Below are 24,890 nucleotides of genomic sequence, written 5' to 3' on the forward strand. Positions count from 1 at the left end.
TGACCCTTTTCGGTCAGGTCATGACCTTGACCTGAGGTCAAATTTTCAAAATGACCTTTCAAGGTCAACAAATAGTTCATTCGACGCGTCTCGACGAGAGGAACACGATGCTGGCAAAAGTAATGTCATGGCGCTTATGAGTCAAAAGTTATAGACGAAAAAACGTTTTTCGTAAAAACGGCTATTTTTGGAGTTTTTGCCCTCTGGAGGCTAAACCGTTGACCTGAGGTCAAATCTGAGAACATTACTCAGAAAGGTCTGTAAAAGGGCTATCGAATGCGCTTTTCCGCGGCGCTGTAGCTCTATCGGTTCCCGAGATAGCCGTTGGCAGTTTCCAAAATGTTGAAATAGTCAACATTTTACCTTTGGTGACCTCTGGTGACCTGACCTTTGACCTGACCCAAAAAATGACCGAAGTGTTTTCGTCCTTATTTTTGACGCTCTTTCGATTGCCGCTTACCGCGTGTCGCTACGTGGCCCAGGAGCCGAGTTAGACGGGGGGGCGTGAAAACGCCCCCCCCCCCCAGCACTCGGCGGAAAGTTCAGGCCACCAGCACGGCGCGGGTTAAGCGTTGAAGGTATTAAGGATTTCTTTTTTTTTTCGCAAAATATCAGATTTTTGTTTCAGTGTTATGTAGAGAGGAAGATACTTGATGCCCCAATCCGAGGCCATTTATCCCAAAATTGCCTAATTTTCAAATGGTGGCTACTAAAAGTTGAAGCCTGCCTGCCATCCAACAACCTCTAGCGTACGAGTTTCAGGTGCTTGGATAATTTCACTGTGAGGTTGATATGTTTTTTTTTTCTTGGGGGCTCTGATTTGTTAGTTTTTCAGTTTTGTTAATTTTAGTTTATTTTTATTATTGTCCATTTTGTTCAAAGATGATGTATTCATGCATTTACCCTCGCATGACTTGGGAGGGGAGGGGGGGGGGGGGGGTCTACAGAGCCTCCCTTCTAGTTCTGTGCAATATCTTCTAAACCGCTGATCATCACGAAACTTGCAGTATCCTTTGGCTGCATCAATTTAACGCCTAGTGTGCAGATAAAATTTCGTAGCAATCATAGGTCGATCGGAAATGACGTCATAGTGACGTCACGTTTGGCCGATTTTGATGCAAAACATCGAACTGCGGCAATCGCTCTCAAGCAGTGGCGGTCGCAGGGGGGGGGGGGGCATCAGGGCCATGGCTCCCCCCAAAGGCAAATCAGGGGGCCATCATATCATTTGCCCCCCCCCCAAAAAAAAAAACAACCGATGGGCCCCCATGGGCATATGGGGCCCAGGCCCGTATTCGATTGTCACGAGGCTCGGGAAAACCCACGCCAGCTATTAACAGCTCCCATACCGGTCTTTGTGGGTCCTACACTGACCTCTTATGGCCCTTCAGTAGCGGCCAAGCGCCCACAATTTGACCGCTGAGGACCCACATTGACCTCTGAGGGCACTCCACTGGCCTTTGAGGGCCCCTAAACCGGCCTCAGGGGCCCAACCAGCGGCTGAGGGCCTCACGCCGGCCTCTAATGGCCTCATTTCTGTCTTAAGACTAGCCTTAAGTTAACCCGCGACCGCCTGGGGGGGGGGGGGTCGGACACGACCCCCTCCGTTTTTCTCGAATAACTCATGAACCGCTTCCGCTATCAACTTTAAAGGGACCCTCCCACCTTCAAAAAAGTTTATGAATTGGCATGAAAGTGATGTCGCTCGGTTCAGAAAGAGCGAAAACGAATATCTACCAAACTTCACCGAAAAATATTCACCGGTTTTCAAGATATTAGACTTTTACTTTTGTTTACTTTTTGGGATCTCCGCTGTTCCTAGCGACTTTATTTGGAAGCAATATTTTGGCAGCTGAAAGTGCGGCACTTGTTGCGCGCAAAGCAGCATATACCACCGCGTGCTACAAAACGTTTTAGTCAAACATTTAAAAATCGTTAGATATCTGCGCTGACGTCACACATTCAGAGGGGTATTCCTATGCATTAGCCCCTCTGAATCAAAAGCTGCAATTTTGAAATTCAATATTTCCGATTTAAGGCATTTCTCGATGTTGTGAGTGCCGAAACCGGTAATTGTGAGCCAGGGACCCCATTTTGGCTATCTCAACTCAAATCTAATGTTAAGGTGGGAGGGTCCCTTTAAACTTGGCGTACCTTCTCCCTCATCAATTTGACGTCTCCTGTGTAATTTTTAGGATTTTTCCCAAAACTTTTTGAGATATATTGATTTTAGTAATGTAACTACATGGCGTTTTCAGTCAAAAAGTGGTAAATGTTTAAAAAAATCGCAAAAAATCAAGGTTTAAAGCAAATTGCAAATTAGGGACATGAATAGACGCAGCTCAACGGTTTCTTTAAAATGGTTATCTCGGATTTTTTTAAATAAAATGCGTTTTTACCCCTACAAATTAAAAAAACTATATTTTTTGGAAAACAGCTTATAAAATCCAAAATGTTCAGATTTTCCAATAATCCGGAATATATGTTATAGAGCTCCATTAGAACATTAGATGTCCCAAATTTCAACTTTCTATCTTGATTTTTCACCCCCAATTGTAAAAAATAGCTCCAACATGCATAGGGCATGGTGACGTCAGAAGCATTTTCGTGAATCAGAGGCACTTCTGAACATTGCATGTAAAAACAAATGGCACCACTAGATTCCTGGGACGAAAATCGCATAGAAAAGTGCATTTTTATGTCAAAAATAAAAAGTTGAAACTTGAATTTTTTCTTAGCCCTTGTTTAGTTATGTATAGTATAAACGATTTTTTATGCTTTCAATGCACACTTATCTACAGAACAGTGACTTGGGGTCACATATAACCATTACCATCGGATTCGGCGTGAAAAATAAGCCATAAAACATGTGTCGCACGCCCATGTAGCAGAAAGAGAAAACCGTGACCTTTCGTGACCTGACCTGACCTTGACCCGTACTTAGTATGACCCCAAAACGCACATGGTACCTTCACTAGGTCTTTGAGGTTATTTTTGGTGAGTTTCGAGCAGCAGCTATCGATTCCGCTGTCCTGCCAGTCACTATCATGATGACCCCAATCATGCAAAACCCCAGAATTTGACCTTTGACCTGATTTTGACCCAAAAGTTGACCTCAATCCTAAAATCTTAAGAGTGCTTTGGGAAGGTCTTGTAGAGACCTTTCGAACGCCGCCTCGCGGGGCTCGATACGACCATTGGTTCTCGAGATAACAGGGGGGGGGGGGGGGTCGGATCCGACCCCCCCAGGCTGTCGTGGGTACGGAAATAGCCCAGGCGGTGCCGGGTTAAGTGCCTCTGGGGGCCCCGCACTGGATTCTGAAGACCCGATGTCGGTCTCTAAGAGCCCGGATTGGCCTCTGAGGGCCCATCTTGGCCTTTAAGGGCCCTCCACTGGTCCCTGGGGTCCAACGCCGGCCTATGCCGGTCTTTTAGGGCATGGGCGTAGGAACGGCTGGAACATTGTGGGTGCATGGGTGCAGAAATCCAGCCATGGCCGGTGTGAAGCGGAGGGAGGGGGGTAGAGAGCGACACCCGAGCGAAGGCTCGTTACAAGCTTTGAGGGTGTACCATGTCGAAAAGGTACCGATAAGTGCATTTGGAAGCATTAACCCCCGCCGGACCTTTTGGTTTTCTACATACGCGACGGCCGAGTGGGGGGGGGGGGGGGGGTATGCCCCCTCGCCGTTTCGCCCCTGGTGGAGCTAGCGCGTCGCGGAAAAAAACGAGCGTATGCGCCGTTATGAGACGCAGAGATTGATACTCGATTTTAAGGTCCTTTGTCAACCGCTGGCCTTTGAGGTCAGGTCAAGTGCCCCAAGGTACGGTTCAGTTTTTGGTGAATAACTTCGCAAAAACGGCCCCAGAACCGCGATTTTGGCACCATCGTGTTCGGCTCGCTCAGGCGCATCGAATGATGTACTTTTTGCTTGGGTGAGGTCACCTTAGGGTGTTCACCTCAGGTCACGGTCAGGTCATGGCGCCCCCAGGTCACGAAATTGGTCGAAGGAGGTCGTGTTGCATATCAATCGATTTGGCAGGTCTTCCTGAGTCCATTGGGAGCTTTCCCAACTCGCTAGCTCAATTTGATCGGGAGTTATTGACGAAAAACTAATATGACAATGATGACGTCATAAAATGACGTCACGCAAGGTCAGCATTGCAAAAGTGACGCATCTAACCTTGCAAGGAGTGCATCAAATCACGATTCTGTGTGTGAGTTAGTTGGAGATCGTTCCTGGCGCCAGAATAGCAGTTTTAATTTTTCCCCATTGACTTATAGGTAATGGTGAGGTCACGAAAATGACCTGACCTCATATGACCTTTAGGAAAATCTGAGATATACAAGTTGTGAGACTTGTAATGGATACTGGATTCTTCAAGTTTCATTTCTCTGTGAAAGCTCCTCTGGCAGTGAGGGCGTTGCGAAGTTGCGACATCTGAAGACCGTGCAGATATTCACTTACCTATGACGTCATAGGTCAGTGACCTTACCTGACCTGAAAACCTGCGGCTGGTTTCAAAAGATCCGGCTTGAATCAAATGTCAGGTTTGCCAAGTTTCAGCTCTCTATCGCCAGCGTGTTCAGAGCTATCGCGAAAAAGCCCTATGGGGGGCAGCACCCGCCCCCCCCCCTCGGCCGGCGAGGGTTAACCCTCGCATGTGTAGGGGGTCGGATGGACCCTCTCATGGTTTTTCGCAAATAACTCGCGCAAAAAGCGGCCGATCGCGACGAAACTTTAAGTATCCTCGAGTTGATCAGTTTTACACCTACTCTGACCTGTGACCTGATTCTCGAGACCATGTTCGGCCGGAATCACGATTTGGCGTATGTCAGCTCACTTTATCCGCGCGTCTCCAGCCTTTTTGTGATTGTAGACGTCCAAACATGTGAAATGATGTTCGTCCCATGCATCATGGTGGGTGTGAAGGTCACCTGTAGGTCAGGTCAGGTCATTGACCTAATTGATGACCTCGGTTCACTTTTTCGAGTTTTACATGATTCTTAGGTAGTCTTTCGGGCTGATTTCGAATTTAGCATCCGTTTGAACATTAACGAAGTAGTTTTGGTGCCTTCGTAGCATGCTACGACGCCGTCAGTGGTAGTTGACACCTACTATAGATAGCATAGCCGGTAGGACGCCTAATGGTTGACCTGACCTGACCTGACCTGGCCTGGCCTGGCCTAAATGCATGAAGACATCATCTGTGATTAAAACTAACATGATATTCGTGATCAGCACCCCGAAAAACCCGATAACATCTTCACTTTACGCAGTTCTAGCAGGTCCCGATTTTCCCGACATTTGGAACATTGACCTGACCTGAAAGGTCACCTAATGACCTAGCCCTCGCATGTGTAGGGGGGGGGGGGATCGGATGGACCCCCATGGATTTTCGCGAATAACTCGCGTAAAAAGCGGCCGATCGCGACGACACTTTCAGTAACCTCGAGTTGATCAATTTTAAACCTACTCTGAAAATTTCATGACCCTGACCCAAGTGACCTTTGACCTGTGACCTATTTCTCGAACCCATGTTTGGCCGGAATCGCGATTCGGCGTATGTCAGCTCACATAAGTCGCGCGTTTGCAAGCTTCTCGTGGTTTCAAACGTTCAAACATGTGATTTGATGATGCTCCCATGCATTTGGGTGGATGTCAAGGTCACCTGAAGGTAAGGTCAGGTCATTGACCTTTGGTAACCTCGGTTCACTTTTTTAGCTTTACATGTTTCAAGGCTAGTTTTTGGAGCTGAATTCGAATTTAGAAACTATTTGAACATTAACGAAGTAGTTCTGGTGCCTTCGTAACATGCTACGAAGCTGCCAGAGGCGGTTGACACGTACTACGAATACCCGTCACAACCCCTACTGGTTGACCTGACCTGACCTCACCCGACCTGGTCTAAATGCTTAAAGACATCATCTGTGATCAAAACTAACACCATATTCCTGATCAGCACCCCGAAAAACCCCTAAGCAGCCACACTCTACGACTTTCTAACAGGTCCCGATTTTCCCGACTTTGGGTCATTGACCTGACCGGGAAGGTCAACCAATGACCTAGGACCTTGGTATCATCTGGGTAAAAAAACTGAAAACTGGGTATCATCGGCCTCCTCTCGTCACGGGCAACACGCTCGTTTTTTCCGTGAAGCTCTAGCTTAATCAGGGGCCAAACGGCAAGGGGGGGGGAGGGTCCAACCAACCCCCTACACATTAGAAGCTGGCAAACGCCGCACATATGCGAGGGTTAATGTCAGCGTTTTTGACAAATTTGATTTGTCAGTAGCAACATAATTTAACCTTTGCTTTCAAGAAAAGCAATTTAACCCGCGCCCCGTAGGGGAGGCCGAAACGGCCCCGCCTGTCCTTTTCCGTCGACATCTCCTAAACGGCTGGAGATATCGCCAGCAAACTTTCAGGACCCTTCCGGGCATCAATGGTACACATTGTGACCAAAAATTTTTTCCAGAGGATATGATAGGTTGGCCACAAATGACGTCAGAATGACGTCATGTTCAGTCATTTTCGACCGAAAAAGACCTTCGCGAGAAGACCTTTCAGGCCTACAGCTTTGAAGAAACAGAAAATGATTAAAACTTATAAGGTGTAGAATTGACAGGGCTACAAAACTGCGATCTCGAATTTTTGACATTTTTGCGTTTTGACCCCCAAAAATAAAAAAAACATCTTTTATATTTGCCAAAAAATCCAAAAAGTTTTTTGAGTTTTGGAAAACCGAAATATAAGTATGTGATAGTACCTACCGTCTTCTATCTACATACCAAATTGCAGATCGATCCCTCTTTTTTTGGCCAAGTTATAGCGAAAAAACTGTTCAAAAATGATGACGTCAAATTTTCAAACTCAATTTTTGGCAATTCTAGACCTCGTATAGCAAAACAAAGACCATTATTAGACTCCCCGTGACAAGGTGCATCGAATCAATACCCATTTTATGCAAAAAATATCGACTTTAAAATTTAACTTAATTTGACCTGACCTTGACCTGACCTTCACCAAAACGTGACTTAGACTGGCCCCAAGGGCTGCCTGACCCACATAATCGCATTTGTCATGTAAAATGGACCATAAAACATGCATCACACGACACTTTCATATTGTGACCCCCGGTGACCTGACCTCGCTGTGACCTGACCTGGTATCAGTGACCTCAGATAGCAAAGTATGTGTTTGACGAACAATGTACCATCGATAGTTTTCAATGAATTACCAATTTACTCGATTTCACAACACATTTCTTGAAATGCTTGTGAACGGTGAAAATCCGACCTTTGACCTGACCTGTGACGTCATCGGTTTGACCTAGGTCAATGGAATTTGGTCACAAGGTAGTTCCCCGCTGGGGCTATCGAACGCCGTTTGAATTTTGAAAATCGGCCGGTAAATTTCAGAGATCTTAGGGGGGGCCGAAACGCCACCCCCCCCCCCCCCTACGGGTGGTAGAGTCCGCCGATAGCCCTACGGGGCGCGGGTTAAGTATGTAACATTATTTCTCAGAAAATAGAGAAATGTCTTATTTTTACTCATCCAACGGTAGGCACTGCAAAAATCATGTTGAAGGGTGTTTACAAGTCCACGATCATCCTCAAACCTGGAAACTCATGTATAATGAAAAATGGGAAAATTGCATTTTAGTGTTCTGTTATTTGAGTTTGTCATCAAGGAATAACAATTAGTCAAGGGGGCTCTAAGTTTCCGATGGGGGGCTCAATTTACCACGGGGGGGGGGGGGGCTAAAGCCCCCCAAAGAGATATAAAGTTACGCCCCTGGTGACACCTGATGCGGTACGCACTACGCAGTGATTGGCTTGGAGGCAAGGCTCTAAAAAAGGAAGGGGGTCTAAGTGCTCACTGCTCTGGCTGTGTCTTTGACGTGATTAATGTGTATGGACAGACGACAGCAGCCGTGTGAAACTGAAAAAACTGGAAGCGAATGAGTTCTCAGATTACATCAACGCCAATTTCGTCGACGTAAGTAAGGAATTTTGACGTTAGCTTAGCGACTTCCTTTTGGAATCATTTGATTCTCACACGACGCATGGGCAACGTAAAGATAATTTTTATAGAAAATCACTGTTAAAATGACCAACCCATCTTATAGAACCCTACCACCTTCAAAAAAGTTAAAATGAATTGGCATTAAAGTGATGTCCCTTGGTTCAGAAAGATCAAAAATGAATATCCGCCAAATTTCACCGAAAAATATTCGCTGGTTTTCAAGTCATCAGACGTTTACTTTTGTTTACTTTTTGGGACCTCCGCTGTTCCTACGACGTCATTTGGAAGCATTAATTTGGCATCGTTAAAGTGCGGCAGATGTTGCGCGCTATGTAACATAGACCACCACGTGTTACCAAACGTTTTAGTAAAAGATCTAAAAAATTTATTTCTGCGCTGACGTCACACATTCAGAGGCAACTTTATGCACGTCATTCAGAGGGGGCATTCAAATACATTAACCCCTCTGAATCAAAGTGCTGCATCTTTGAGATCAACCATTTTCAATTTAAAGCATTTTTCGATGCTGTGAGTACCCAAACCGGTAATTGTAGGCCAGAGAATGGGTAGCTCAACAAAGAACTAATGTTACTTGGTCACTTTAACATTAGTTTTGAGTTGAGATAGCCCAATTCGCGGCCCAATAGGGTCCCTGGCTTGCAATTACAGGTTTGGGCACTCACAACATCTAGAAATGCTTTAATGCGGACATATTTAAATTTAAAGCAGTGTTCGCCATGGGCCGGGCCAGCCCAATGGGCCATGGGCTGGGCTGGGCTACGGGCTGGGCTGGGCCCTCAAATATGAAGGATCGATGGGCTCTGGATGGGCTGGGCCAAGAACTGTAAACTGGAGTCAGGGGTTCGCAACTGAGACAAAAGCTATAACTACATAGCTTATTACTGTACAAGACTAAAAACGAGTTAATAAAGCATGCATGCAATGTGCATTGTGCAATGTGCATGCTGCTCGCAAAGGATTGCTTCTTTGCTTCCTATGGGTACCTGTATGCTGTCAATAATTTTTAAACCATTCATTTTTTAGGGACTGGGCCGGGCTGAGCTTTGACTCTTTTGCCATGAATGGGCTCGGGCTGGGCCGGGCTGTGAACCCATGGGCCTGACCCATGGGCTTGGGTATCAGCCTGGGCTGGGCTGGACTGGGATTTTGCGGCCCGTGGCGAACACTGATTCAAAGTCTGCAGTTTTCGGATACTAGGGGGCTAATGGATTTGAATGCAACCTTAGACTTTGTGACGTCAGCGCAGATCTAGCAATTTTTATGTCTTATACTAAAACCTTGGTAAAAGACAACTGCTGCCGTTTATTTCAATGTGTAAAGATATATCATAGATGCAGTTTTTACCCCCAAAAAAGTTATCATCATGGCGTCAGCATTCTCTCGTGAAGCCACCTAGTAGGTATTTATCTCCTTGGTATATACTGTCCTGCGCGCAACATCTGTCGCACTTTTAAGATACCAAATTATTTCTTCTAAATGACGTCATAGAAACAGCGCAGGACCCCTCCCTAAAAAATAAAAGTATAATATCTCAAAGACCGCTGAATATTTTTCGGTGAAGTTTGGTAGATATTCATTTCCGCTCTTTCTGAACCACGGTGCATCACTTCTTTGACAATGCATTAACTTTTATAAAGGTGGGATGGTCCCTTTAATTAATTTTTGTAATTTGTATCGTCGGTGGAAGGTAAGAACGGAAATCCTATACCAGTCGGGGGAGGTTTGGTCAATCGTTGTCATTTTTAGCACATGCCTTTTTTGGCAACCATGTGCCAAAAATGACAACGTTATCAGCTATTCTTGGCAACGATGAAGCCGATCATTCCTCAGCGAGGAAATCACGATTTTGGAAATACAAGTACTGATTTTGGAAAAGAAGTGCTGCCACCTGGTGCAAGAAGAAGAAACCAGCTTTAATATGGCCGCTGTTTGTATGATACAACGTTGAAGTATAGGTACCCTTTTTTGTGGCCTGACGTTGGAACTTCAATTTGCAGATCCGAAAATGATCAATATTGATCGAAAACATAATTTTGATGAAACAATGAATATGTTAAGTTGAAAGAGGAGGCGATTTCATCCAGATGCGGTGGTTTACTTATTGAAATTATTTTTGCTTATGACGACCGCCATGTAATGACGGATGAGTGGTGGGCACTCGTAACTTGACCGGGACTTCGATAACAATAATTCGATAACCTCTTTCGAGGTCAGCGACTTCGATAACGATAACTCGATAACCAAATCGGTCACTTCGATAACGCGATAACGATAACGATAACTTCAAAAAAGAATGAAAAGCGAAAGGATAAAATATTTGAAAGAAATAAGCTTCTAATGAATATTTAACCCATTCGCTCATACAACACCATTACAGGGTGTCCCAAAATTAATATCACACCCTCCCACAACCTTTGTTTTGCCTTCTACTGCGCAATATCAATATAATTTCACCGGCACTGGCCCCCAGACCATATTGGCTACATTCTAATCACGTGACCTTCGAATTTTTGTGACCCTGACCGGTCAAGGGGTGTACGGACTACGGAGGTCATTTCCGGGGCAGTACCCAGTGCGCGCGAACCAGTTGTCCAGGATGGCGAAACTGCAGAGCAAATCGTCCCGCAGCGGGGCAGTCGGCATGGCTGCCGGTGGCATGACCCACGGCCAGGTCGCCGAGGTACTGGGCATGAGTTGTCGCACGATTTGGCGCTGGTTATCACGCGACAGAAGCGGATAGACGCCTGGGAACAAGCTAGGTCGCGGCAGGAAGACTTCCGCCAGCCGGGTATAGCGCAGATCGTCATCGCGAAGTGCGGAGCTAAAGACGGGCTTATCCACAAGGAAACTGGCAAGGAGGCTGATTGCCAACGGTCATCTAGTCTCCAAGTCGACAATCCATCGGTACTGGAGGATGACTCTGAAGCTGAAGCCCACCAAGTCACGTTTTAGCCGAAAACTTCTGCTGAACATGTCCAGGGCCATCTTTCAACAAGTCGGTGCCCTGGCTCATCGAGCTAGAACGACGAAGGACTGGTACAGATCGAACTTCCCAGCATTCTGGGAGAAGGACAAATGGCCGGTGAATAGCCCCGACCTGTCGCCGATAGAAAATCTTTGGGCGATCGTCCTGTAAGAGATGAGCAAAACGGCGCCAGGATAACCTGAACGCACGCTGACCAGGAACGTTCGATCTGTCTGGCCCAAGGTCAGTATACAGAAGCTAGACATGTTAATGTCTGATGCCCCGGACCGCCTATGCTTGCCCGCATCAGGGAGAAGGTGGGATGCATGTGTAAGAAAAGCGCGCCTCTCATGTTTGTTATTTTCATGAAATTGACACTGGAAAGGTGTGACATTATTTTTGGGACACCCTGTATTACCCAGCTGCTTACACAAAAAGGAGGGCTTTGAACAGTGAAAATATTACTTTTCTGGTATAAACAAACAAACAAGCGTGCAAATAAAAATTTGAACGTCTTTGGCGACAGAGCTTGTTGCGCCGAAAGACATTCCAAATAGCATTTTTTTCAGTGCTCAATCTACAAAACTGCTATCTCAGTTCAAAACCCCATGTTGAAGGTGAACTATTCCCTTTAATACGCTCGCGTCTATTTGATGAAGTTGTCGTTATCGATTGACCGAAACGGGGAGTTCAATAACGCTACTTCGATAACGATAATCAATAACGATTAACATGAAAAAACGTTATCGTCGATAACGACTTCGATAATCGTTATCGATGGGAGTTATCGAAGTGCCCACCACTGTGACGGATGATGCGCGGCCGTTATAAGCAAAAATAATTTCAAGAAGTTAACCACCGCACGACGCATCTGGATAAAATTGCCTCTTCTCTCAACTTAATACATTATTTTTTCATCAACAACATGTTTTTGATCAATATCGATCATTTTCGGATGCTTCAATTTTAGGTTCCAACTTCAGGCCACAAAACAAACTACCATACAAACAACGGGCATGGTAAAGCTGGCTTCTTCTTGTACCAGGTGACAGACTTATTTTCGAAAATCAGTGCTTATCTTTCCAAAATCTTGATTTCCTTGCTGAGGAGTGAAATCGGCTTCATCGTTGTCAAAAATAGCAGAATCGTTGTCATTTTTGGTACGTGTGACAAAAATAGCATGTGCTAAAAATGACAACGATTGACCAAAGCTCCCCCGACTGATACAGCTTCGTTGGATACCTACCCAGATAATTGAAGAACATGCCATCACACCATGTTGGTCTTTGGGCATTTGCTATGCATATTGATGCACTAAGTCTAATACTAAGACGTTTATCATTCTTAAACCGGTTTTCTAAAGCGGAAAATGTGTTCTCCTCTATGCAGGGCTACGAACGGCCAGGAGCGTACATCGCCACGCAGGGACCCAAGCCGGAGACCATTTTCGATTTCTGGCGGATGCTCTGGGAAAGGAAGGTGGCCAGAGTGGTAATGCTCACCAAGCTTGTGGAGGGAGACAAGAAGAAATGCGACCTCTACTGGCCGGAGGACAGGCCGCTTTTGCTTCTGAACCTGAAGGTGGAGAAGCAGAACAGTCGCATGTCCAACGACTACACCGTGCGGACGTTCGTCATGGTCCGAGGCCGGGAGCGGAGAACGGTGAGACAAGCCAGCAGTGGTGAGAGCTGGTCGGTAGTGGGCTGTTGGTCATGAACGGTCCTTTTCTCTGCAGACCTGACCCACAGATGATAATCACAGCTCTTCGGAACCCTGGTTGCCGAGCTAATGCTGAACAGTGGCTCTATAACATGCTAACAGTAACGGGCCACCTGGGGCGGATCCGAACAGTGTTTCAGTCCAGTTTCAGCCCGTTGTGCAAGCCCCCCCCCCCCCCCACACTGTGTATGGGCTGCCGCACGTTTTGTGGCTAGCGGAGCCTTCTCGTGGCCCATTGAGAGTGAATGACAGACTGACAGTCCGGGGCCCGTCTCAGGTGACTCAGCTGCACTACACCGCCTGGCCGGACCACAGCGTGCCCCTCTATCCGTCCTCGCTGGCCCGCTTCATCCGCGAGCTAGACGCCGTTCCCGATGGAGAAGGACCCACGGTCGTCCACTGCAGGTGGGTTTGCTTAGTGTGTGAGATCAGAGGAGTTAAAAAATGTTGGTAACGTTTATTCTTCATTGCCAGTAAGACACCCTTTGCGGCGACAAACGAGTGAGCACGGGAGCCAGCTCCGCGCGTGTGGAAGTGCGGGAGGTACAGGGTGTCCCATAAGTTCGTTCTCACCTTATATTTGCATGTAAATGTAGCGAGGGGATTGAAAGAAAGGAAAAGAAAAGAAAGAAAAGTACTGCATCATCTTGCGGTTCATCAAACAGCGGTCCATTGTTGTTCGGCTGGTTGTAGCAGAAGAGATAACATATTGCTGCTGTAATGACTCGCTAGTAAAGCTGGTAGAACCGGGGAACTTGAGAGTCTTTGAAGAGATCTCGAGAGAGATATTCAGAGAGAGATCCAGATAGTGATGAGATCCACCTGATAGCTTTAGAGAGGGATCTTGATAGAGATCGAGATAGCTATAGGGAGAGATCCTGAGATAGATCTGAGAGAGAGAGAGAGAGATCCTGAGATAGATCTGAGAGAGAGAGAGAGAGAGAGAGAGAGAGAGAGAGAGAGAGAGAGAGAGAGAGAGAGAGAGAGAGATCCAGACAGTGATGAGATCCAGAGATAGATGTAGGGATCCAGAAAGTGATGAGATCCAGAGATAGATGTAGGGATCCAGATAGAGATCTTGAGATGACGTCCACCTGGGAGAGATGTAGATATCCACCTTGCTTACAAATACATCTGATGGAAGATGCTTTTTAATTTAGAGGCTTGATGATTCTGTTCATTGTGTAGACCATGATGCACGAGATGCTTCTTCACTGCTCGGATTAGGGATAGAGGGATCCGATCAGCTGGGTTTGCGGCACAGTTGGGCAGGTGAAGGACAGGGCATTCGAAGTCCCGATGACCACTGCCAAACTTATGGGTGGTAATTACATTGATTAATTGAATGTGATCATTCGTCCAGTCACCCATACCTATATCACTGGTCTCCCCATTACGAAAATTGCCCACTTAATTCGTATTAGCGTTGCTATCGTTTAGTTGCCCTCGAGGGTTGCTAGCTCGACTGCCGTAACCGAATTCTACGCAATTCCTATCGGCCTTATTCTAAGATTCATCCTTCACCATTCTCACACCCTTGCTCGCGTTACATTCACCTTTCATGTATTCACCCAAATTTAATTCGTAGCCCTCGAAATTCCCTCCGATAGTGTTAGGCGTCGGATCAACAACGATCTCCCCGGCGAGATAAATGTCTCTTTCCGAAATCCATATGCGTGCTCCGCTAACCGGCGACAAAGATACTTATCGCAGGGCCGTCCAGAATAATTGTACAAACATCCACCCTACTTATTTACGGGATTCACTACACGTCTGACAGACTTATGGTACACATATACGCGATTTACATCCGACTTATCTCTCTATCCGGGAGAGATTACCTATGCCCTCTTCCGGTCCGCGTGTAACACTTCCGTTCACGACCCAGGGACCACCGTTCATATCCTGGAACTCTCCTCAGGAACTCTCCTTAAACCCTGGGATTTACTTTCAAGGCCTTACGTGTCCTGGAGTACATCTTTCCCTCCCCTGAGGCTGTCCAGTACCGATTAAGGTACCTTTACAAAATAAGTATGAGGACTTATTCGGGACACTACAGCTTGCCTTATCCGCCCTTTGGGTGACTCACCCCTGACCTTCGGCTTCTTACCTTTGGCATAGCTCCAACTTACTCTCCGACTGCACTGTACCAGTCTTCTCCTTTCCTCTGCCATAGAAACCTCTCACTGCCTCGTTACCCAGTATTACCTAAGCGGGAAATCTAACAGTAGCCGGTACCACTGGCGGAAAACGTGCATATGCCCTGCGTACGTGACGGTGTGTCCCTCTTATTATTCCGGTCTGGACGTGTGTTTAGAGAAGTGCATCTGTGTCTCATACGGTCATGCTGGTAAACGTTACGCCATAGGAGACGGGCAAACAAGCCGTCTGTGCCTCACAATGCCCTGTGCCAATATTGGTGGAGTAATTATTGGCGCTAACTCGCAAGAACGCGAATAACAGAAACGCATTATTTATCCAAACCTATAGTCTGTTCTATATCAAGTTTGCAGTCGGAGTTTCTTCGGCAGATCGCTCTTCCGCTCAAAAATTTATGTCTTAAAATGTAAGAGCTGTATATACAGAAATCACGCACTGCTTTCAGCAGGGCACTTCGGCTGCAAACTTGAAACGAAACAGAGTATAATCGCAATCTGAAGTCCTAATTGCCTGCTGCACGCGTGAACCTAATCATCAGTTCTCGTATACAATCCTAGCAGGCCTTGAACCGCTCTTGATTTAATCAGATGATCTAGAAGCAATTTCGTACGCACCGATCAATCGTCTGGTTGTGATCCACCGTATCATATTAAATTACTTGATGCTCAAACGGAAATGACTCCTTGAAACTCGTTCGATAGCTTCTGATGGGCTACTAGTTACCTATACAAATTATCTTTATAGAGTGCCAGAATATTGTCATAGGGATCCCTAGCCTTTCATAGAAAATCTAATTTAAATCATCCCATCAGCAGTAAACAATGCACATCAAACGAACTGCAGTCCTAAATATAATACAGCATGTCATATAAATTATGTATTAACTGTTTACGTTCTTATCCCGTGGCAACTTTTCACAACTAACCATGCTCCTATACGATGACCTTCACCTACCGTACGCGCCCCAATTACGGTTAGCCCACTGCCCTACTGTGGCCGCTGCTCCACTCCCGACGCTGCTCTCATGTGCCATCTAGCGGCGCACGGTCCCGCGTCGCGACCGACGCGTGTCTGACTGGCCGGGCAGTGGCGCGTCGTCGCCGGCCCCCGACAGCCAAGGTCGCGCGGCTGGGCGGTGCGGCGTGGCGCGCCGGGTGTCGTGGTGCGATTCTCTGTGTTTGCGCGTTGATTAATCGGCTGAGGACGATGCCTAACGACTGGTGTTTCTCCCCTCCTGTTGAATCGACTAGTGGCTGTGAAGCTAGTGCAACACCGGGTGCACCTGGTAAACAATGAACACGTGACAGTTTTATCCTATTCTACACTTTCACCAGCTCCGTTCATGGTAAGTTTGCTAACTAGCTCCGTATCCCCTTCGATTGTTCCCAAAAGATATGATTTTTCCAGTATTTATTCTACAAAAGCATCACGATCGGTACCTATATTAGTCGCATATTAGTTCTGACCACAAGCAATGCTTCTACCTATTACTTGGCATTTCGCAATTTAAATGTCGCGAAGTAGGTACAAGGACCATCTAAAGTCGCAAAGTGTCAGACCGTCGACCTCAAACCACTATACTCTCAACTCTGCACCTAAGTAACAGAAGAAATTCCGCCGTAAACTCAAGTATTCGTATCTGTCGAAAATCATAACTCATAGCCATATTCCTAGATCGATTGCATGAATCAGTCGCCACCTTAAAACATTACATTCCCCTTCAACCGTATTTACCTGTTCTATAATTGATTTCGACTTCGCAATTAATTCCTACAGCAATATTACCGATGCTTTCGCAATGCAACTTTTAGTGAGTACAGCACGAATCTACACCCTTAATTTCACAAACGAATTCCAACCTCAAATCGCACCTGACAACCGCCGATAATAAATCGAACGAACCAGTTTGACCAAAGACAAAAGGCCTGTACACATTCAGCTGCTGTGCTGTTGTCAGCCGAAAATCACTCACACTATTGGCTGAAAAATTGATGACGTTTTGTTGCACTTGCAACATGACGTCACCTCTCTGCTGCCGGCAGCATGGGCTGACGGGCTGTGCTGCTACGAGAAAGCAAGTGCAGAGATGCCGAGCCGTCAGCAAAAGCCATAAATGACGCATTTAGACACTGGTAGTGGCGCATGAAAGCAAATCACGTGCCAGATTTTTATTGAGCACTGCAGATAAATGAAATTTGGACACCATGTTTGCGCTATTCACATATATTTGGTTTCATAATTAATTGTCGATACAAGACAAATACTTATTACTTTCGCACATTGTCTGTAAATATTTTGATAATATATCTAACTGCTTAAGTATTGTATTAATAAAGAACATGAAGATGAGACGAAATATTTGTTTACAACGCCATATTTGTAAACAGCCAGCCAGTGCTGACATTTCTCATCAGCCAAATGTATACAGTTCCGTCAGCCAGAAGCGGTGGGCGGAGCCTATTTCAGCTGACAACAGCACAACAGCTGAATGTGTACAGGCCTAAAGACACATTCAATGCTTATTCAAATTTTAGTATCTCGCTCTCGGCCTAATCGTGAACTCCAACTGACAATAACGTATTTACTGGCGGCTCTGACATGACCTCGAAATTCAGATCCTAATATGCTACTAGGGTGTCTGGACCAATAAGTTCAAAGTAATTTAAGTTTTCCAATTCCAATTGAGAGTGCATTTTATGGCAACCGAAAATGTTTGGCAGTCGTCACGGCACGGCAGGCAGGGCAGAGAGGAGGGGGGGGGGCAAGGATCAGGGATAGAGCAGACTTTTCAACAACACTCACATTCTGGAGTTTCCCTGTGCTTCCGCTTCTCAGTGTGGTCACAAGCGTCGGCTGCTGTCCTCGGTTCCGATCACTCGAACTGAAGAGGCTTCTCGCGGGTGACCCCGGACTGACGGCGGCTCCCAGATGGCGTCTCCGGCTCCAGCTGTGGACTGTGACTCTCGGCTGCTCGACTGTGACTCTCCCTCTGGTTGGGTGGCGCACCCTTTTATAGTTGGGGGGGGGGGGTGACTGCCACGCCCTTGCGCCGTCATCTTCCTCTGCCTTCCTCTTGTGGGTGGGCCCGTAAGATGGCCCCCTCTGTCCTGTTTAGTCACCTTGCTCCTCTGTGTCTGCAATTTTTGGCCGTCGAATCGTCTTCGTGTTGAGTGCTTTATCATCTTAGTAGTCGGTGGCATAAACCGATCCCCGAAAGGTTGGTGATTTTCGAGTTTTAATTTTGATTCTTCAATTTCATTTTATTCAAACTTTTGTTTCCTTCCGTTTCGTCTGCCGGCAACGCCCCTTGTGACGTCACTCTTGCTCCGCCTACTGACGTCATCTTGGTTGGGAGGGTCCGTAGAACAACGCTTTCTGTCCGCGGTGGGGACTAGAGGTGGAAATGACTAACGTTTTCCAAAATCTTGACTAATGACTGACTAATGACTAATGACAATTTTGGTTGACTGACTTTTGACTGACTAATCTGTCTTCTCAAAAAGCTTGACTGACTAATGAATGACTAATGCCATTTTTCTCGATTTTGACTAATATTTGACTAAATTTCGGAATTTACAAGTAAAGCAATTTTTTCGCGAATATCTTAGCTTCTACACCTTTTCAGGCGCAATGTCAAAAAGCTTAGGACCAAGTTCAAAAAGGTCACGTTCATTTCGAACCTAAACTTTTTGAATTTGGCCTTTAACTTTTTGAAATTGCGCCTAAAAAGGTGTACCTAGACGTCTGATCGACACTGGAAAAACACCAATCGATCCCAAATTTCCTCCCTAATTATTTCATAGCCAACGCGATGCGAAGCGAGCGCAAGATATCTTATAGGCCGCTACGACGCCTGGTTCGGGAGATAACAGGGGGGGGGGGTAAAATTTACCCCCTCCAGTCGGGCGCGTTCGACCGGCGACCCCAGTGGGGCCCGGGTTAAGTCACCTCACGAAACACGATAAATTAGCCGACTAATATGCAGCAAAATCATTGACTAATGACTGACTAATGACTAGCAAACATTTTGGTTGACTGACTTTTGACTGACTAAAAAAGCGCTTGACTAACGTTAGTCGACTAATTTTTGACTAATGACTAATATTCATTTCCACCTCTAGTGGGGACGTCCTGAACTACGTCTGTTTCGGACAACAGCGCTTTCTGTCCGCGGTGGAGACGTCCTGAACTACGTCTGTTTCGGAGGCTGTGTGCTAAGGTCAACAGAGTTCGTTGCAATGTGGCGCACTGTTGTGCTACCATGGCTACGTAAGACCCAATGTGCTACGTGCCTTAAGCTTGCGCGTGGTCTCACAGTGTGCCGACGTTTGCTTGTAGCTTCAGCTGCTTTGTAATGACTACCAATGACTCATCCTGATGTGACTGTCTTCAGAGGTGCTTGTCTTAATTAAAGTTTAATGGCGGCCCATTCTGTGCGGACAGTGAGAAATGATTGGAGAGGGTGGACCTGGGGACTGGTGGGAGGAGGGAGGGAATAATGACAAGGAAGGGAAGCGTGCGGCAGCGCTCTGCTCAGCTGCGCGTCACCGGGCCGGCCGTGCCGAAAAGATACTACGTTAGATGGTCAAGATGTAGCGTGCTACATAAAACAGAGTACGTTGCGTTTTGATATGTTTATGACTCCTCAATGTGCTCCCCATTTCATAGGCAAACACATGAATACATGCTGCGGCATGCCAACCGGCATGTTTGGCAGCATTGCAGTCTTAAGTTAGCCCAGAATGACTTGACATGCGCCGTGAGCTCCTCGAGGCTGGAACAGCGGTTTGCTTCGACTAGCCTCGATTTTAATATTCCCAACACATTTTTATGAAATTTGGATCCGATGAGTTGCCTGGGATGTGATCTTGCCACAGATGCCTATCACAGTCTCCTGGCACTGCTTTTAACCCGCGTGCACCGACGAGGGTCTGCACTCTGCGCCAACTTAGAACCGACGGGGGGGGGGGGCGGATGATCGCCCCCCTGAGATCTCGAGAACGAAGCAAGATAGCGACAAGCGGTAAACGGCATGGGATACGCATGGACAAGGTCTACAATTTTTACTAGGTCATTTTCAGGTCAGGTCAAAGATGACGTCACAGGGGTCAAAAAGTCAAAATGGCGGCGCTAGATATGGAGAGAGTTTTTCTCGAATAATTTCGAACTAGTCACGATAGGAACAACCTAAGGGCATCATCGTGATCCTCTCATTGATCCGCATCGAATGATATATATGTTGACCTCGAAAGGTCAGGGTCAAAGGTTGACCTCAGGTCACGTGACCTTGAGGTCATCATGTATATCATTCGATGCGCCTTGACAAGTTGAACATAATGAGACCATCCGCGCGGCTGTATCTTGTTCCTGTACGGAGTTATTGGCAAAAAAACCTTTGGTGACCTTTGATGATGTCACATGACCTTACAACTGCCCAACAGCAAAACAGACCTCAAGGTTGTGAAGGTTGATCGTACATGAGATCATGCACCTATGGTTTATGGGGCCATTCCGACCCGTTTTAGTGGTAAAAACAGGGAGTTGATTTTTCCCGTTTGACTTATAATGGGGAGGTCGAAAAATTGACCTGACCTTAGGTCATCGATATCAAAATTCCGAGATATCAAAATTGTAGCTACCAATGACCTTATAACATCCTGCGACTTTCAAAGGTCTCCGACATCTACTGTAGCTCTGGCACGGTGACAAAGTTGCAAAAGAGTGACTTGAGGTTGGGTCATTCAACGTGACCTGGTGACCTGACCTTAGAAGTTAGGAGGTTCAAACTTGCACGCCATGTGTAAAATTAATGAGAGAATAGTCGTACTAAATTTCGTGGCGCTACGCACCGCGGTTTTTCCGCTATCTACGAAAAACCTCAGGGGGACGGATATCCGCCCCCCCCCCCGTCGGTGCGCGGGTTAAGCTTTGCCTGACCAGTGCACTGAACTGATGCACTGTCTTGCTTGAAGATGGGCTTACGACCTCCCGGATGCCATTTTCTCCCACAAAAATGTGTTCATACTTTCGGTTCGAGTTAGGCTAGAAGGCTGAAACTGATATAAATGGGAAAGGCAATGAGAACGTGTTGTTTTTATATTAAAATTGGTTACACAATCCACATGTGTTACGGGAATAATCCCTTGATCACACCATATAAAAGTAGCTATATCCAAATACAATTGAGGTCGAACGTGGTCGAAACAATCCTCGATTGTATTTGGATATAGCTACTTTTATATGGTGTGATCAAGGGATTATTCCCGAAACACATGTGTAACCAATTTTAACCCGCGCCCCACTGGGGGGGGGGCTATTTATAGCCCCCCCTCCCGTTTTTCTGCAATAACTTCCGAACCGCTTGACGTATCGACGCCAAACTTTCAGTACCTTCGGCTGCATCAATTTGACACCTTGTGTCAAAATTTTAACTTCGTAGCTACCATAGGTCGGCCGGAAATGACGTCAGAGTGACGTCATGTTCGGCCGATTTCGACGCAAAACATTGAACCACGGCAATCGCTCCCAAGAGCTCAGTTTTTAAGCTAGATCCAATTTCTTTGCATGAGAGGACTCAGAATAGACTGCGCTATCCAACTGCTATCTCGGATTTTCGAAATTTTGAAAATTTTGAAAATTTGATATAATGAAATCCAAAATGTATATTTTTACATTTTTTTCAAAAAGTTTTTGACTTTTCGAAAAAAACCGGAATATATGTGATAGAACGCATTATTATGACTAACTCTAGCAAGTTTTAGCTAAATATCTTCAAAAATGGCCAAGTTTTACGCATTATTGCAAAAAATTCACAATCATTAATTTTCAAATCAATTTTTCAGCACGTATTTGACATCGTACGCCAATATAAATAGCACCATCGTGTTCCTGAGCTCAAACTGCATCCAATAGACACCTTTTTTGTTGAAAAATTCTTACTTCAAAATTTGACCTTTTTTGACCTGAAAGTGGCCTGACCTAAGCTAAATTCGACTCAAAATGACCTCGAATGACACAGACGACATCACATTCGAAATCTCTGGCCTAAATGGACCATAAAACATGTGTCACGTGACCGACGCATGATATAATATTTTCGTGACCTGTGATGACCTGACCTTGACCTGAAAATCAAAGTACAAGTTTGGTACCCTCGGGGTATCTAGAGCATCTGTTCACGAGTGTGTGATCCAAAAATGAGCCTGATCTGACTTGTAAGACGGCGACCAGAGCCCAAAACGTGAACAAGCAAAATGCTAATAATTTTTACTTTGACCTGACCTGTGACGTCATCGGTGACCTCGAGGTCAATGAAATTAGGTTTCGCTCGACAGTTTTTCCGGGGCTATCAGACGCCGTTTGAATTTTGACGATCGGCCCAGTAGTTTCGGAGTTAGGAGGGGGGGCTATGAATAGCCCCCCCCCCCCCCCAGTAGGGCGTGTTATACGCAGACCCCAGTGGGGCGCGGGTTAATATAAAAACAACACGTTCCCATTGCCTTTCCCATTTATATCAATACGTCTATGTAATAATAATAAAGGCTGAAACTCCTCCTAGATCTTCTTGGAGAAGCATTCTGCGTCCCAACACTGTTTCTGGAGTATCAATCGCAACCTGATCAGCGTCTGGGACGCATACCTATTACCCCACATTACCGTGACCCTGGCCTTTTGCATAGGAATAAAGCGGGATGACACGAAGGCCTTTTCCGTCGCCCATATGGGATCGTTTTGGGGTTTGGACGGGTGTTTTATCTCGAACACGGACTAGGTAGTCCAGATGACCACATTGATGTCATCGGCCCTCCAGTTTTTTTTTTAGCCTCAAGCATAACGGAACAAATGTTTGGCCATTTTAAGACATTTCCAACTGTTTTGCGTCCTCCGTTAAGTTTAAGCCCAACTGACCGTGAGTTATATACCCCAAAATAATACTTTTGGACAGCTGGTAATCCATCCTGAAAAGCCTGCTTACCAAGTACCAACTTTCTAACGCTAGGACCTTTTTGACGGCCATTTCAGCGTCACACAGTTTTGGCGGCACATGGCTCACTCCTGAGAGCTGACAAAAAAGAGCATAAACTTGCAGCGATTGACTCCCGAAAAATCATCGGGGTCACATGCTGACTGTGCGTCCAGTTAGCGACAGACATTGGCTACGGACCTGATGGCCTCAGTCACCCTCAACCGTCGCGAATGGCCCACGTGTGGACTAAATACCGAGACGTACCCGTATCGGAGACCTCTATGTTGCGGCCACAGGAATTGAACTCTAGCAATTTTTTTCTAGACGAATTAGTTATCGTGGAGCATATTTACAGTTGCCATGGCAACCCCAAAAAACTCAGTTACAAAATAAATTAAGCGTGACTTTAAATAAGAAAGCCTCTAAAAGAAAAATTTAGGTGAGAAGGAACTTATGGGACACCCTGTACTTCCAAGTATCGCCACTGTCCACGCACTTTGAGAATGTGGATCGCTCATGATTGTTCAATACAATACAATACAATACAAGTTCCAACTGACTTGTGACGACGCCTTCTATAGAGACGCCACAAAAAAAAAAATTGGCTCCTCTATGTTTTTTTTTTCTATTTATGAGGGACACCAGTTGACCTGAGGTCTTAAAATTTGGTACCAATGGCCGCGTCTCGAACGGACCACACATTTGTTTTTCCGCGAGGCTCCAACTCCATTAGAGACGAAACGGCGATGGGGTCGTACCCCCCCCCCCCATCGGCCGGGGCATATGTATGTACAACCCTCTGCAGACTGCGTGGTAGGTATTCTTTTTTTTCGACAAAACCGATAATAACTCAAAGGCTAAGTTATCATTCGGTCGGATCTCATTGCATATAGATGCAATATCCTCCACTCCTTCGATTGGTTCTTTTCTATCACTGTACAAAGTATACGCCTAGTGTAGCAACAAAATGCAAAAGTTTGTTTTGGGGGCAGATATAAACTTTTGTGTGTTGTTGCCAAACTAGATGGAAAATGTATACCACAATAGGCCCAATCTAAGGTGCGGAGTCTCGAGCGTCTTGCTGTTACGATGTCCGAGTGACCGTTAGCATAGAATTCGCGTTATTCTCGGTTTTGTCGAAAAAAAAAGAATGCCTACGACGCCGTTTGCAGAGGGCTGTACTAAGAAAACCAATAATTCCGAAATGCTTGGTCTACTGTGTAAAACAGCCGCAAGTGAAACGGGCCGTGGATGCTGTGATATAGGCCTCGAGGAAGCGTGACTTCGGCTGATATTGAGAAATTTCTATGTTACGAGAGTTGGCTTTTCTCGCTTCGCTCGCTCGCTCGTAATAATCATGGTGCACACTTTCTTTGGCTAATGTCGTCTCTAGAAAACCATGCCGTCGCGTAATAACCGACATGAGCAAATGAACTGCTAGAGGTTTATAAGGCAGTTGTTTCCTGTTCAGCTGATGGCCCATCATGTCTGTCTTATGTGCTGTTATACCCGGTGACGACATGCCTGACGCCGTGGGCCATCGCCCTTTTCCTTTTTGGTAATAGCGCTGGCGTGGCACAAACCGGCACGATCATTCTGATCGACGCTCTGCACAAGATGGGCCGCTGCGAGCAGGCGGTGGACGTGTACCGGCAGCTGACGGTGGTGCGCCAGCAGCGGGCCAACCTGTGCGCCAGCCTGGCCCAGTACCAGCTGGTGCACCAGGTCCTCGTCGAGCTGCTCGTGTCGCCGTCGGCGTCGGTGCCGGCCGCCCAGCTGGCCGTCCGGCTGCCGCAGCTCAAATCGGTGGCAGACGGTCCGTCTCAGCTGGAGCAGCAGCTCAGCTTCCTGGCATCCAACCCGCCGCCGGCCTCGTACGCCAGTGCGCGCGCCGAGAACCTCGAGGGCAAGAACCGCTCGCCGGAAATTCTGCCAGGTGAGCGGTCTGTCATGCGTTCGGTAAGGAAGCGACACGTGTTCACGCGAACCCGTTACAATTCGCCGCTTTCCAAAAGTACGATCGCATATTTCAA

The 24,890-nt window shown here is 46.4% G+C and overlaps 1 protein-coding gene across 1 annotated transcript in view; it reads left to right on the forward strand.

Moving 5' to 3' along the window:
- LOC122389301 (receptor-type tyrosine-protein phosphatase mu-like) overlaps nucleotides 1-24,890 on the forward strand; it is a 119,996-nt gene that overhangs the window by 66,182 nt on the left and 28,924 nt on the right. The window contains exons 23-26 of the mRNA XM_043381184.1: nucleotides 7,923-7,999; nucleotides 12,402-12,674; nucleotides 13,009-13,136; nucleotides 24,423-24,793. Coding sequence (XP_043237119.1) covers nucleotides 7,923-7,999; nucleotides 12,402-12,674; nucleotides 13,009-13,136; nucleotides 24,423-24,793 — 849 coding nt within the window. The remainder of the gene's footprint in view (nucleotides 1-7,922; nucleotides 8,000-12,401; nucleotides 12,675-13,008; nucleotides 13,137-24,422; nucleotides 24,794-24,890) is intronic.

The sequence above is a fragment of the Amphibalanus amphitrite genome, unplaced genomic scaffold, assembly GCF_019059575.1.
Source record: "Amphibalanus amphitrite isolate SeventyFive unplaced genomic scaffold, NRLGWU_Aamphi_draft 000353F_arrow, whole genome shotgun sequence".
Classification (NCBI taxonomy): Eukaryota; Metazoa; Arthropoda; class Thecostraca; order Balanomorpha; family Balanidae; genus Amphibalanus; species Amphibalanus amphitrite.